The 16697-nt window shown below is 41.1% G+C and overlaps 1 protein-coding gene across 1 annotated transcript in view; it reads left to right on the top strand.

The window, feature by feature from the left end:
* RERG (RAS like estrogen regulated growth inhibitor) overlaps positions 1-16697 on the top strand; it is a 113725-nt gene that overhangs the window by 781 nt on the left and 96247 nt on the right. Inside the window, exon 2 of the mRNA XM_008707044.2 lies at positions 2902-3065. Coding sequence (XP_008705266.1) covers positions 3005-3065 — 61 coding nt within the window. The 5' untranslated portion in view covers positions 2902-3004. The remainder of the gene's footprint in view (positions 1-2901; positions 3066-16697) is intronic.

Here is a 16697-nt window from a genome sequence, read left to right as displayed (position 1 = left end):
CCCCCCCCCCCCCCCCCCCCCGCTCCCGGAAAGAGGAAGTGGAAAGAGGGGATTTTGATAAGTATGGTCTTGGAAATGATGAATGAAACCTTTCTTTCAATAAACGTAAAAAAAAAAAAAATCAGGTTATTGGTGACCTAAATGTCACAGGTCTAACAGATCGTAACCTCCTGGAAGGTAGCCACTTTTGTTTGTCTGTGCTTAGCATAATTGTGGAATGATCAATGAATGTATTAGTAATAACATAGGATTTGGAGGCTAGCTTCTTTTTGTCTTCTTTCTAAGCTTTCTTTTAGTTCCTTTATGTTTGGGGGGAGAGACTATGCCTTAAATCTCTTAAATATCTAGGTATCACTGATTTTTAGCTTTAGGAGTGATAGAAACTCAGAAGTTTTTGTCCTAGTAAAGCACTGTCCACATAATAAGTAAATGGCAACTTCTAGACCCAGCCAGAATATTTCTGTACAATAACATTAAAACAAATGTTTTTAGGTCCATGTTATGGAAAGTCTTGGATTATAAATTACTTTAAACATCAGACATTGGCAAAAGGTCACTTATTACAACAATTTACACATTTATCATTGTTTTATGTCTTTGTCAAATGTAACTTTTCACATTTTTATGTGAAAAACAAACTGTTGAAAGATGCATGTCAGTTTGTGTCATCCTCTAAGTGATTTTTCTAAACATAAGGTTGACAATAAGCAGCTGTATCTTTATAAGTGAAAAAATTAACCCACACGATTTCTCTTTCTCGTGTGAAATTCCTATACCTCTGAGGCCATTTGGAAGTTAATGAAATATTTGACTTAACAAATGTTTTTTAAAAAAATCACATTTGATGGCCACTTTCATGAACTATAAATAAGATAGATAATTACTTAGGTTTTACGTGCACGGGAATGAACAATTTTGCATGAAATAACAAATTGTTGTTTATACAAGCTCCAGACCCTTGCATGGTCTAGGTTTCAAAGAAATGCTTGGCCATTCTTATTTAGAATTTATGTAGTTATATATCTCAATATATTATGCTTCTGTGATTCTCCTGTAATGAAGCCCGGAACTTTAAACATAGGGCCTTTCCTTAATGAACACACATAAAATGACAAATAAGGAAATTCTTTTATCTTGAGCCAAAAGCAGGGGCCTGGACAAATTGCAGATGTTAAAGCTTCTGGTTTTTGTACTATTAATGATTACAGAGAAATTTTTTTGTTATTGGAGGTGAGGTAAACAATAGTTAGTGTCAATGTTGACCTTTTTATCCTTCAGAGGAAGCTCTGGCCCTTTGGAAATCAGCAAGTGCAAAATTCGTTAGGTATGATGCGTGATGAGGAAAACAATTATATGTTCCTGTCTTTGTAGAAATCCTTTTTCAGAAGGATTTTTACTTTTTTCCTTCTCTTGAGAAGCTCCTTTGAAAAGTTGTAGATGACAAAATGCTGGCAGGAGCACTTTACACGTTTAGATAACAGATTTGTGTTGCAAAAATATCTCTGCAGACTGAAAAAGAAAAGGATGAAATGAATGAATCACTGAAGTGATTAAGTTTAACAAGGATGAGAGTGAAGTCTTATATTTAGGTTTAAAACACTGATTGCAGAAGTTCAGAACGAGGGAGTCTGCAGTTCCTGCGAGAGCCGTGAGTCTGGCTGTGAGTGGCGGAACAGCCACAGCGCAGCTGAGGAACAGGGAGAATCTCGGCGGACTTTGGCGGGTCAGTGTGTCAGGTCGTATCTCAGGTAGTGAATGCAGTGGACGCCATGTTTTTAGTGATTAAATGGCAAGTGCCAGCAAAGAGGGCTCCGTGTGGTAAAGAGAGAAGGCGAGAGTCAAAAACAAAACAAGACAAAACGAACAAACCCATACAGCTCATGAAGAACAAGGGAAGATGCCAGGTCTCCTTTTCCTAGGAAGCAGTAGCCTAGGATGGGACCAAGGGCCCTAGTAGCTGCTAGGCTACTTGAAGGCTTCTGAGTGAACGTAAACGAAAAGTTGACGTAATGTCCACTCACCAGCACTGACCTCAGGTATCTGAAAGTGGCCAATCAGATGCAAGATGGTTGTCTGATCTTAAGGAAGGATTCTGGCCATGGCTGGAGGACTCCTTTGGTTGACCCCAAGGTTCTTTCCAACTTTACAGATTCATGGTACTAAGAACCTAGGTGTCGTTCTTAAAGCTCACGCCTGTATCAAATGTGCTTAGATCGTATGTAATGTTTCCTAAGTGTTAGGGCAGTGTGAAGTGTCAAGGTTGTCATAGAAAAGGAATCAGAAGTTGAGGCGTGGCATTTATCATTTGTGTACCAGGGACATTGTGCCCAGAAAAATATAAAATTATAAACTAGATATTATATATCAATTCCTGGAACATGAATACCTGTCATGTGACTCAATTATGTGATCTAGTGTGAACTGAGCTAAATTTAACCTTGAAGTGCAAATCCAATCATTATAGTAGGATGGATTAGGATGAATGTATATTATTCAGCCCTCAGGAAAATAAAGACTTCCAAATGTGACTCTCCCCATCATGTGTGTTGGGCATTGGGTATTTATAAACACGTGGTAAATACACATATTCCCATACTTCAAGTGTTTGTTATCCATTAGTGACCCAAAAGCAATACCTTCATAAAAAAGGTCTTAGATAATGCTATTGGGTATGAAAATGCATATGTTTTAGAACCAAAGAGATCTAAGTTCAGGTCATGAATCTATCACTTATTAGTTGACTAGTTTGCAGTAAATTATTATAACCCTACACAGGATTGCGATGGAGACCAAAATGGAAGATGGTGATAAAGTGAATGGTGGCGGGCAGGGAGAAGGTACTTAATAACACTAATTCCTTTCTCCAGTCACTTATGAATCCCCAAATCTCTTTTGTTCAAGGATTGCAAGTTTACAATGATATGGTGAATCCCAAGGCTGGAACCAAAAAGATTTTCTCAGCTCTTCAGTGTGCACGGCAGTGAATTATCTACCAACACCCAGCATGGCTAAAAGTGCAGAGGTCAAACTGGCAATCTTTGGGAGAGCAGGTGTGGGCAAGTCTGGTAAGTTTTTTGTTGTAGTTGTTGTTGTTTTGTGTGTGTGTGTGTGTGTGTGTGTGTGTCTTTGATACTGCCTCCTGGGATTAGACAGAAGGGTGGTTGGCATTTCTCATAGTCTCATGTGTTGCTCTTTTAGATGAAGTCTCTTTGCCTTTATCTAGAACTTTCCTTTTGCATAACCAGTTTTGTGTCCTTTTTGGCTTATTGATGATGAGGCAGCTCTGCTGATAATACACAAGGCAATGGCTATATCATAGGTCTTGATGTTCTGAGGAAGGGTATAAAACAACACTCCAAAGAAATCAGATTGTGGAAATGAAAAAAAAATTTTTTTTTTCTCTTTTTCCTCTTTACAAGATCCCGAGGGGCCAATTTTATATCTCATTCATCTTGATATTGCAGCAGCCAGCCCAATGTCAAGCATGTGTTGGGTGCTTAATAAATGCCTGTTGAATGAATATATCTTTTCAAGAAACAGAATCGTATTATTACCCAACACTTCTAAAACTGGGGGGACTGGGGAAAATGTCGAATGCATGAGCTCAAGCAAGACAGCTATTGCCAGTGCCTCTGGAGTGAATTTAAATGATCGCATTGTGGCTTACACTAGTAAATCAGAGGATTTTTTGTTTTTTTTTTATTCCTCACCTAAGATAAGTCTTGCAGACCTTTAAGATTAAGGGGGAAACGGTGGGCATGAAAATGTATCTAATCCAATTTTGAAAAATGTATTTCACACTTTATAATCAAAGAATAATGCTGAAGAAGATGTTGCGAAAATCTAAGGGCAACATGGCTTTTCAGACCACGTTGTCTCAATCTCTTCCTGGAGGAAAGAACCATAATTGACTTTGCACACAGAGCTCTTGGTTCACAGGAAAGGACTCAAACAGATATCCAGTAGGGGCCTGTTTGTAGAAGGAAACCCATTTGGGTCACCCACTATAATAGGTAATTCACATAATCTTAAATAAACACATATGAGTAGCTTTTAATTCTGTGACCAACCTCTCCTAACCGGCTCTCTGGTTTAAGTTCAGTAATTCTTTTCTATTCTAAGTCTTTCTCTCTCTCTCTCTTTCTCTTCATTTTCTAAGAGTGCTCTTTTCTGCCGTCTCCCGTCCTTCTTACTGCTCGCTCTTGCCTCTGGCAGAAACCAAGCAAAGAAAATAGATAGTTGGCAAGGCTTAAAAACTGCCAGCCTTCACAAGATTGAGGATAGTTGAACTCCTCCCCATCAATCTCCTCAGTGTTTCCCGATGGCGTGAGAACCTAATTTCCATGGCTGGTGGAAGATCTGGAGAATGAGGAAGCTTGTTGCAGGGAGTGGAGGATGAAGGGAAGGGAGTGTGTGGGAGGCTGTGCTGCCAGCAATAGCTTGTCTGAGTCCTTCGTGAGTGGAGGGTCTCGGCCTAGGGCTCCCTGTTTATTATTCATTCATTCAAACCTTACCACAGGCAGTCCAAGAAGGGACTGTTTAGAACTTTGATCGTTTACCAAAGGAAACTCCACATAGTTGGACAAGTTAAGCATAAAAATTAAAATTTGGATGAGAGAACTACCTAGTTGTATTGTAGCCATCCCTTTCCCATCTCCACTGTCTCAGAGCGAGCTCTGTACATCGTCGTTTCAAGATTCATCTATCAGCCTGAGCTCTGCCCGTTTGTCTTTCCTGAAGTTGTTTCAATGACTGCTTCAATTATTCCTCTCATTCTCTACCAGCTGTTTTCCCTTAAGCATTTCTTTGACCACTGCACCATCTTTTTCTTTTTTGCCAAGCTCATGGAATGTGGGCTCTGCCCTTACTGTCTTAACTGTTTTTTACCTCTCATTCCCTACTTAAAACATGGCAATCTTCCACTGTAATCCTGCACCCGAACCTGCTTTTGCTCAGGTCACCATTGATCAATAACCAACAAATGTAACGAACATTTCCTGGTTCTGATCTTCTCAGGACTCTTTGTAACATTCAACACAACCTCTTCTCTTTCCTAAACTTCCTTCCCTCCCAGGCTCGCATGACCTCATACTTCTTGCTTTCTTGCTACCTCTCCATGGCCCCTCACCAGCTGAACTTCACGGGGGGCTCTTCATCGGCCCGCCTCTCAAGACCCAGGGCTCCCAGGTCCTCCCTACCCACTTCGTGTCTTCTCACTCCATACATCCTCTCTGGGGGCGATTCCTCACACCCAGAGCTGAAGATACACCTGCACACACCATCCAAATTCCGCTGACCTTGGTTTTATTTTATGTAAAATGCCGAAGTTGGACTTGTTCGTTAAGGTCCTTTCTAACCGTAAAGTCTTAGGATTCTTAATGCATTTTCTTTGGCCTGGTTTCTCAATCCACGTCATCTACATTGTACCACTTGTATTTATTTTCCTGTAGGTGAAAAGGACAACGATAGATTACACGCCTTAAACAATTGTCTGTTTGTCTGTCGTCGATACGCAGTGTTTTCCTATTTCGACATTAGTCTGTCTCCCTGAGACCTGGTCACCACACCTCATATTTAAAGGTAGTACCGGTGTGACTGTTGCATGGGAGACAATTCTGAGACCTTTTCTCATAGTTCAGTGAAAACAAGCACAGAGTACTTCGTATCCATCAACTCTGAAACCCGACTGTAGCCATGTTGAACTCGTGTTTATTTTTTTATTAATACGGATATATGATATCTCTGGCTAGTTCTTGTACCACATGCTCACTTCTCCATCCTGTAGTCCCTGTCCATCTCATAAGTTTTCTTTTTTTAAATCTGTAAGAAGTTATACCTGCTAGAATGTCACTGCAGCTCCTCGTTTTCTCAAATGCCTCCCCACAGAAGGTCATGATCTTCCCATGGGCTCAACAGTCTGTTTCTCTCCAGACACCCAGCAGGGGAAGCGTTCCTGGGGGAGGCAGCTTGAGATCTGGGAAAGGTAGAAGCGGCGTGTCTCTGACTGCACTGTTTCAGAGGCCTCTGGTCTTATCCGTACCATCTACTTTGCCCCACACTCACTAGCAGCTTAAAATTGGGAATGAGCAGGACCCTGCTGTCCACTTGCTAACAGAGAGCCATGTAGCCTGGAGTTGAGGGCGGGAGATCTGGGGTCTCACTGGTAGGCCTGACTTCCTATTGTATATTTTATTGGTGGCGTGAACATGCCAATTTCGGCAAGTTATTTAACTTCTCCAGTCCCTCAACTATAAAAAGGATACAGGGGTGCACGGGTGGCTCAGTCGGTTAAGCTTCCAACTCTTGATTTTGGCACAGGTCACGATCTCAGGATTGTGGGATCGAGCCCCCATCAGGCTCCACGCTCATCGCAGAGTCCGCTTTTCCCTCTCCCTCTGCTTCTCCCGATACTCGCGCATGCGCGCCCTCTGTAAGATAAATAAACGAATAAAATCTTTCTTTAAAAAAAGGATATAATAGTGCCTATCTCAAAGAGGCATCGTTAGGGTTGAATGAGCTATTAGAGGTAAATCTTTTAGAACAGCACCTGACACATAGTAAGGACTCCAGTATTAACCGATAGCTTTTACGGGTATGCTCATTTTACTTTGTAAGTTTTCTAGTGAAAGCATACACTCGATGATTTACATTAAAGTGAGTATTTGGGTTTTCATTAAAATCAGAAAGTTTATCAGATAAAAATTCTATATGCTACTCTGCATACCCTAAACACATACACGTGAGTGCGCGTGTGTGCGCGCGCACACACACACACACACACACACACATGCACACACCTTTCTCTGTCTTTCTTTTGACAGAGAGAGAGACAGCCAGCGAGAGAGGGAACACAAGCAGGGGGAGTGGGAGAGGAAGAAGCAGGCTCCTAGCAGAGGAGCCTGATGTGGGGCTTGATCCCAGAATGCTAGGATCACACCCTGAGCTGAAGGCAGACGCTTAATGACTGAGCCACCCAGGCGCCCTCTCTGTCTTTCTTTTGAATCCAAAGTCTGGCTAATGTCAGTTGCAGTTTGACTACTGGTGATCATAACAATACTTCTTGCGGCTCATATCTTGGAAAAATGGCCAGAAATACGTTTGTGTCATCAATAAATCATCACCCTTAAATTTGAAAGTGCTTCTGGTATGTGGTAGACAGCTTCTTAAGCCCAGGTAATAGACAAGCCCTCTATGTTTAAAAGAGAATTTAACATTAACCAGAACTTTTTGGTTGACAGGTGGACCATAGAAGTGTTAGCACAGGCAGAATTTCATAATGTGTTGTTTATAAAGGAGCACTGAGAGAACATGTGATGTGTGTGTGTGTGTGCATGTATCTATGTCTCCGTGGTCACATGGTCTTTTGTGTTGGGAGGATTCTCTCCCTTTCTGCCTAATGTTACCCTGCAGTTCTGTCTTCAGGGGAGCCTGCTTGCTGGCTCGGCATGGTGAGCGCTGTGGGGGATACTGCAGACGGCAGAGTCTCAGTGTCCCAGCCCGTCCCCCCATCTTCTCTTGCCCCAGCAGGGTAAACATTTCCCTCACCAGCTGAGGGTAGAGCACTAAGAACATGGCAAGAGGGACATAGATTTCCTTACTTGTGGGCGTCAGCCTATAATTTGACAGGCTCCAGGGGATTGAAGCAGTACCACCTGCAATAAAACCTAGAATGCACACCCCATTTATTTAAATGCTTCCTGGCTTCGTATTATTCAAATTTGTAGTAAGTGTGGGAGGAGCTGAGAGAAAAACCACTGAAATTTTAAATTTAGTTTCGCAGTTGACATTCTCGTTTTAGAATTGAAATGTTGTGCGCCATAGCTAAATATATTTCTTGAAAGGGCTAGTCTCAAAGTTAATTGAGTAATGCTATCCTCTAATTCAGAAGCCAATTGGTGCGCTCATCCGTGAAGGCTTAAGTTCATAAATTCAGATTGCTGGGCTGTAAACCAGGGGCTAAACACAAAGGAACTTGTGATATATTTTTCCTGGGCACAAAGAGAAGTGATTTATGTTTCCCTTCTTTTCCTTGTTTCTTTGTTCTGGTTTGCTTTTCTCCCTTTCTCACTCTCTCAATTATAAAAAAAAAAGGTTTGAAAAGCTTTTTTCTTATTCTTTTTTAGTGGGACAGGGACAATTCTGATTTTAAATATGACTTTTCCAGTAAGTACCCAATACTGCTTTAATATATATGTGTGCTTTATGGCTGGGGTATGTTCATGAGATTTCACATACAGGAAACGAAAGCAACAATATCAATAGCTCCTTGGGTAGGTCAGTCTCCTTATGCTATAAAACCAACCTTTGTATTTCACTGTATTTTAAAAATTCATTTATTTATTTGAGAGAGAGGGAGAGTACATGAGGGAAGGGGAAGAGGGAGAGGGAGAGAATCTCAAGCTGACTCCCCACTGCCTGTGGAGCCCGATGCAGAGCTCAGACCCACACCCTGTGATCATGACCTGAGCAGAAACCAAGAGTCTCTCGTTCAACTGACTGAGCCACCCAGGCACCCCCCCCCAACCTTTGTATTTTAGAACTTTTTCCCTATATGTAGCTATATGCCAGTTTGTTTCCTTCGTAGAAACTTAGTGGTGTAATATGCTTCTTGAACATTGTTTTCAAGGGACTTCTAAAAGAAGAAGAGAGAGATCTGGGCGATTTGGAGTATGTACAATCATTACGATCATGTAATTATTTTGCATGCTCAATCAATTACATAAAATATATGCAAAATTTGTTATTGCTCTATAATATATCTATGTTTGGATATAAAAATGATACCCCCAGCCAGATAGTGACTAAAATGGACTCACTGGGAAGAGATAGCGAGTTGATCTGTGACTTCAGTAACATGCAGGCTCCAGGTCCAGTTTGAAAACCACAAGTATAGGAAATGGTCTCAGCTGGGCGTGTCTTATGAATGTGAGCGAGCCCTGACAACCGTCCCGTACCACGCTTTTTACCTACTTACATTCTCAGTCCGCTCTTCAAGTTCTTGGTCATTCTTGTTTTAAAATTATATAACTTGAATGGTAAAGTTTCCTTAAACAGTTGTCTGGGTAAGAAGAGGGACAGATTGTGTTTCAGGTGGGTGTGGAACTTTCACAGCTCCTGGACACAAATGTGTATATGTGTGTTTTTATGTGTGTGTGGGGGGGGGGTATGTGCATTTCCTTGGTGGTTATTGAATTTGAAGAATTACCAGAAATGAGGTCCATTGGTATACTTGGTGTTTAGAAGAATGATTGTTTTTTAAAGGACTGGGCCAATGGGAGGAAGTTGGCATCAAGACAAGTTTGGATGGGGCTGGAAAACTAGCTGTTTTCCTGTCGTAAAATGTAATGATATGGTTACCTGTGGCTTTCAAGCATATATACCTTCTTTTACCTGCAAAGATAGCAAAGCAAAAAGAGACAAACGGCCTAGCTGAGTTGATTTTCATTTGTTTCTTCCCCTCCAAGAGGAACAAAAGGGTATTTTCAAATTGCAGATGTAGGCCTATGGGTATGTGGAGAAGGCATACGTCGGTGCAAGCCGTAAGTCACGCTGACTTTTATTGTATGCCCAGAAAGAAAAGCAAAGATGGGGAATGGTGAGGGCTCAGAAAAAGGAAAGAAAAAGAAAAAATGAAAAGGAAAGGAAAATTAAAATCAAAGTCAGTTGTTAATTGGTGGGTAGTGAAACATTTTGTGGGTTGGCAATGACCAATTCTTTGACTTTTCTTAAGGAAAATATAGTTAGGGAGGAAACAATACTAGAAAACAAAACAAAACAAAATCAAGACCTGGTTTTCAAAGCCAAAAGGACATGCCTCTGCCCTACTTCTTTCTATTGGAATATGTTCTTAAAATTGGAGTGCCCTTTATTTTTACCTTATGGCTAATTTATTCATCGAAATAGTTTCCTGGAGTTAATTGTCAGTCGTCACTTGGTTCCATTTTGATTTCAACTTGTTTTCTTGGCAACTGACAAGGACTAACTTTAAGGAAAGGGAGTGAAGAAAATTGTAAATCATCCATGTAATTCCCCTTTTTATTCCTGGTATTTCTCCAACTTATGGGTTTGGGGAAATCAGCCAAGTTTTCAAAGTGGTACTGTCCTTGGAGCCAAAATTCCAGAGCAAACGCATCTCTGTTGCTACAGCTGCCTTTGAAAATTGATGTGGTTTCAGAAAAACAGCCATAATTTCTTCCATCCCATTAAAAATGAAAGCAGTTACGTTATAAAGGGAACGCAGTCTGAAAAGGTAATTTCAGCACAGAGTAAGCAAATAGGTAAAGTTCCTATACGTAACCTATGAGAGAGCGGTCGTTACATAGATCACCCAGCTTCTTGGGGCACGGCCAAGTCTAGAATCCTAGTTTACGACTCTTGCAAGTTTGCCACTATATGTTTTCATTTCGTACCCCCCCTTCTTTTCCACATTCTTTTGAACACCTTCTCTTAGGAAATGAGGTGGTCATTAGGATTTTAGGATATGAACCTTGTAAAACCTGAAGAGTTTTGTTTTTATAAGAAATTTCCAGTAATTAATAAATAACTAATGCAAAGCAAAGCCCCTGGGACTCCTGGGTGTGTTGCCTGTCAATTTAGCCCCCTGTGAGATTCTCAGCAACCTGTATATGTAAGAAAGTTCCCCTACAATGTAGTATTTCATTTCTTACAGCATTGGATCAAGTGTAAGAAAACTGATGAATCATCCTCTACTAAAAGATAAATTTCTCATTGCTTTGTGTTTTTTTTAAAGATTTATTTATTTATTTGAGAGGGAGCGAGAGAGCGAGCAAGCGTGCGCGCACAGGAGTGGGAGGGGAGAGGGAGGGAATCTCCAGCAGACTCCCCACTGAGCACAGAGCTGGACGTGGGACTTGATCTCAGGGCGCTGAGATCATGACCCCACAACCCTGAGATCATGACCTGAGCCGAAACCAAGAGTCGGACGCTTAACCGACTGTGCCATCCAGGCGTCCCAAATTTCTGATTGTTATTAAAAGAATGTTTTACACTATGTCCTATCAATAGGATCTAATTATTTATTTATTTTTTAAAAAGCACTCAACTGTACTAACTGAAAGGATTGCGGTTAAAACTTTAGTTTCATCCTGTTCATCTCTCTTTTTATTCATCTGTCAAATGACATATACCTTGGCTGGCTTGCTTGCTTCTTATGTATGTATGTATGTGTGTATGTGTGTATGTATGTAGCAATACAGGTAGGATAGGCTTTGAAGGTACTTTGAGCAATTACAAGTGTGCTATGAATTTGGTCTTTCTGCTATGATGCTCTCGTTTTCAAAGTCCATGTAGTTCTTCCTCTATGTTCCTTAACATTTGCGTTTGGACAAGCCGTATGGTGAGTTCAGTACCTCTCCGTTGCGGGAGGCCAAACAGGCTCAGTCCAGCAGTTGGCCATTAGTGTCCTCCACCGAGGACACAGATTATTCAGAGGTAGCAGGCTTCTGTGCCTTAGAAGTTGGCCCTTTCACATATGTGAAATGAATAAACAGTGAGTTGGGTTTTTTTTTAGGAGCACTATGTAAGCGGTCAAGATGGGAGGAGAGCTTAGGAAAATAATTCAGACTTCTGCCTTATTGGAGAAGGAAGCATGACATGTTGTAGAATTGTTTTGATCAAATCTTAGCATTAAACAATCAAGACATGAACATATTTTTGAAAAAAGGTTTCTCAAATGATATATAAATATATGTATCGATATATTTCCCTATGATCTTAAAATATATTTTTACTCATTCGTTCAGTTATCCACTCAACAGGTATCTGTTGAGCATCACCTTGTGTTCTAGAGTAGTTGCACAGGATTCTAGTACGTTCCAGAAAGGGAGAAGAGTAAATATTTCTACTCGTCATCATCCCCCCTGAGCCTCACACAGTATTTGATGCAGGCTGGGTCGTCAATAAAATGAGCACATTGAGTTAGACTCCGTGTGGTCTATGCGGGCTTTATAATTTTATTCAAAGGCATATATGATAATGGTCTCCTCATTATAACCAAAGTAGTTTCCTCACCGGCACTTGAATATCTCCAGAGATAGGAACTCAGTGTGACTGGATGTAGACCATTCTATCCTTGGACTGTTAGTCAGTGTTCCAGAGAAACAGAACCAATAGGACGAGGACACAGACATACACAATTTGTTTATTTGTTTGTTTGTTTACGCTGGCAAGACTGAAATCTGTAAAGCAAGCTGGCGGGCCGGAAACTCAGGCAGGGGTTAATGTTGCAACCGTGCGGCAGAATTTCTTTCACTCTAGAAACGTCAGTTGTTGCACTCAAGGCCTTCCGGTAATTGGATGAGGCCCACCCACATTATCAGAGCTAATCTCCTTTGCTTAAGGTCAACTGCCTGTAGATGTCAACCACAACTACAAAATACCTTCCTGGTTACTCCTACGGTAGTGTTTGATTAAATAACTGGGCCCGGCGTTCGCCCAGCCAAATTGGCACATAAAACTATCGCAACAGCTCTTCCTGTCTGTTCCTTTACCTTTGGAACCAAAGGTGGTTCATTAGCTTCTACTTGTTGACTTTAAGCTTACCCTCGGACTTACACGGGACATTTTAAACCCCTCTTCCTTACGACAGCCCTTTACGCATTTAAACAGCTAGCAAGCCTGGACCCATGCTGGGTTTTCTCTTCCACAGTCTAGTTACTCATAGTTCCTTCATTTGCCCCACGGAGAGTGTGGTTTCTTGTCACGGCACCATGCTGGCTGTCTTACTTGATCTGTGCACTCCGTGAAATGGGGGGCCTGGAAGAGAATGCAGACATTTCAGAAGTGGGACACCCAGACCAGATTAGAGCACCACTGTGAATCTGTGAACATACCCTGCTTTTGCTAAGACATCCTGAGGTCATTGTTGCTTTCAGGGTGACAGTGGATGCAATGTTGGCTCATGGAGAGACTGCGAATGAAGCTAGCTTTTTTCGTTGTATTTTTGTTTGTTTTATTTTGTTTTTTAATGTATGTTGTTGCTATGTCATATCTTCCCAAACCTATAGTTTCTATATGTTTAATCCAGGCGTAGAAGTTTATTTTCATCCTCTTAAATACTGTTCTGGTAGATTTCATCTATTCTTCTGGGCTATCCGGAGACTTTTGGATCTAGTATATGTATCATCTTTCTTTATTTTCTGTCATCTAGGAATATGTTGGTTTTGGAACATTATGGGCCCTGATGCTCTTATTCAATCATAGCATTTTCCACTTTGGTATTATTTAGCTCATTGAAATGATTAAGAATCCCAGTGAGTTTTTCGGGTAATTTACAGCCCGTAAAGAAAAACAAAGGTCTTTGGCTCCAAGTGTGGGGACATTACCAGCATATCCCGTTACTTCCATGTTCATTAAGTCAATTCTATTTAGATTTGCCCTAGAAAGGGTGATCGGGGAGGATGCCTTCCAGTTATAATCCCTTGTTTAATATTATCTTTAGCATTTTTTGTTTCTGTCTCACATTCTTATCTTAGGATCCAAGATGTATCGCTATATAAAGTGCAGAACCACGATCACCTTGGATTGGTCCCAGTACCTATTCTCTACAGAAAGTCGTTTTTCAGGGGCGCCTGGGTGACTGAGTCGGTTAAGCATCCAACTCTTGATTTCAGCTCAGGTCATCATCTCAGGGTCTTGACATTGAGGCCTACATGGGCTCCACACTTAGCGGGGCGTCTGCTTGAGATCCTCTTGCTCTCCCTCTCCCTTTGCCTACCTGGAACGTGAGTGTGTGCTCTCTCTCTTAAATAAATAAATAAATCTTAAAAAAAGAAAGTTGCTTTTCAGACACTCATCCGGGATTTGTATGTACACGTCTGTACTAAAATGGCTGGATTTATGTGATTTGGACCTGCCGCTGCAAATCCCAGCTGAGCTTGGGAAGAGATTTTCTTCATTGGGTGATCCCAGTAGCTGGCACTCAGAATCACATGGAGGGCTTGTTCAAATACAGGTATCGGGACCCCATCCCCAGAGGCTCCGGCTCAGTAGGTCTGTAGCAGAGTCAGAGAATTCATATTTCTCACAAGTTCCCCGATGCTGCTGCTGCTGCTAGTGTGGGAACCCCATTTGGGGAGCCATTGTGTTGAGTTTGCTGAGTACTTCATCTCCATTTGAAATAGGTGTTTTCAGCCTTGAGACCGTATAGAGCTCTTCTCCAGCTGCCTGTCAGAAACAGCGAGTGCCAGCCACGCCATGAGTCCTGGTGATACGGTGGTAAATAAAACAGATGGGCTGTCTGCCCTCACGAGGCCAACATCTGAGTGGGAGTGGATTAAGTGAGCCAAAAATACTCTATGGGGCAAAGCGAATGTGAGGTTTTTCTGAGGTTCTTTACAATTAGAATTTTTCACTCCCATAGTACGGTAAGTTTTATTAAAAAAAAAAAAAGGCATATGCCTCATAACTCTAATATGCTGAGCTTTGGTTTTGAGATGAGATGTTGGGCAATAGTAGGGGTCGGTGGAGCTACGCTGTAGTGTTAAGTGTCTGGGAATTAAACATACAGCCTAAGACCATGGTACTGAACTTTCCACTGAGAGAAGCTAAGCAGACCACATAGGAATTGAACCCATAACCCTGAACTTTTCATTGACACCAAGCTCTACCCCCCGTCAAGTTAAGGCAAATGCAGAACCAAATTAGAGTAAGGTAGTTTTTCTTTTGGAACAGTGATTTGGAAAAATGATTTCTCAAATTGCTCTTTGACAGTGCCATTTATAAAACTTACGCAGTGGTGTGTAGAACTGTGGTATTGACAGAAGTTCATAAGTTTCCACTGTTTGGGGTAGAAAGATAACATCGTTTTCTCAGTGATGCATTTCCTGGTTTTTTAAAAGTTTTTCTAAAACTTCTCTTTTGTTTTATGCCATTAGGCAGTAATTTAAGAGGCGAAGCCAGAAATTAAAAAAAAAAAAAGATAAAAAATCGTGCCTATTTATTTGTCTGAAAACGATTTGACTTTTTTGTGCATTATGACCCCCATAAATTACAACTGAATCTAACGACCGAGCCAGCTTCCTAGTCATTTGGCAACACACGTTGAGTTAGAGGTTTTAAAGGAAGACTCAACCACGCATGGTAGTATGAGTAATGGTTATCTGTTCCAATGTCTAGGACATTTTTCCATTCAGATATTTTATATTTATTTAATTTCTCTACAGTGTTCCAAAAGAGGTGAAAACAGGAGCATAGCAACCATGCATTTGAATCCTTGAGTCTCAAAATTTAACCCGTGATTTCTTATGTCTCCCACTCATCAATTTACAAATGCTTATGACATTCCGCCTATGTTCCCAACTCTTCCACTTTCTCCATCCTTCCATCAATAATGTCAATATTTGTGGGGGAAGTCCAGAGAACTACATCAATGCCTTTGTCTCTTGGGACCTCAGTGTTCTGTTGGATATGTATGACTTATAATTAGATATCAGCTAGTAATAGTTTGTGTCCCAGCAGGATGATTGACTTTTACAATTTTTTTTATCTTAAAATGTTTTTTAAAAAATTGTCAGAGTTGCAAAACAGTAGTGAGAGTTCCTGTGTACCCATCACCTAGCTCTTCCTGGTGATAACATTTTACATAACCACAATGCATTATCAAAACCAGGAAATCAGCATGGACACAGTGCCAGTTGCATGGCGTGGATACTGCTTAACTACAGATCTTAGAGTGATTGATTTTTGACTCAATGTAGCCTCAGAGCCCATTTGGAAAGACAAATGGGGAGGAATACAGAGGAGAGCCTTTGAGAGAGGATGGAGCTCTTCATGAGTTTTCAAAAGGTGAAATCTGATAACGTGCTTATTATCAGAAATTTATACATTGAGGTGTGTGCAATTTAGCAATTTAGATCATATGTGAGATGTCCTAGCAGTTTAGTTCAGGCCATAAATGCTAGAGGACTTGAGGAAAGGAAGAGAAATCAGTGGAAAATACTTGCAGAGACCTTGAGGGAGGCAGTGACACTAAAATCCTGTAAGTTTGGTGGGATTTTTATGGTGAGGAACAGAACGACTTCCCTCTCTGTTATTATCTTTCAAAATTATGATGTTTCCCTCATACCAAGTCACATATGTCATTAATGTTAGGAATTAGAAGGGGGAAAAGGACAACAAAGTGAAAAAAGAAAGAGATAGGAACTGAATAACAGAAAAGGAGAAGAGCTTTGGGAGTTTTGCTGATTCAGTCCCAGGAAAGGTCCTTTGAAAGGTTTCCAGACCTAGCTCAGCAGTCTTCATTCCCTTCGGTGTAGGAGCACAGGCTTGGAGCCCAAGAGATCATTTACTCACTGTGTGTGTGGTCAACTTACTTACCTTTGGGGAGGCCCAGTTGCCTCTTCTGTAAAATGCAAATGGTAACAGTCATCTTATATGGGGCCTGTTGTGCACCCAGACCAAATGAAATCTAGCAATAGTCAGCAATCATAATAACTAGCTAATGCTTATAGCATAGATTATAAGCCAACCACTCTTATAGGACACGACACACGTGAACCCAACTAATCATCACAGCTACTCTATAAATTTAGCCCTATTACTATCCCTCTTTTACAGACGAGGAGCTTGAGGTCCCAAAGAGTAAATAATTTGCACAGGGCCATACAGGTAGCAACTGGATTCTGGCAGAGTTAAGTTCAAACCCGAGCAGTTTGCCTTCACTCTCTGTCCTTTTATCC

The sequence above is a fragment of the Ursus maritimus genome, unplaced genomic scaffold (genome assembly GCF_017311325.1).
Source record: "Ursus maritimus isolate PB19 unplaced genomic scaffold, ASM1731132v1 scaffold_26, whole genome shotgun sequence".
NCBI lineage: Eukaryota > Metazoa > Chordata > Mammalia > Carnivora > Ursidae > Ursus > Ursus maritimus.
This window is presented reverse-complemented; position numbering and strand designations above follow the sequence as displayed.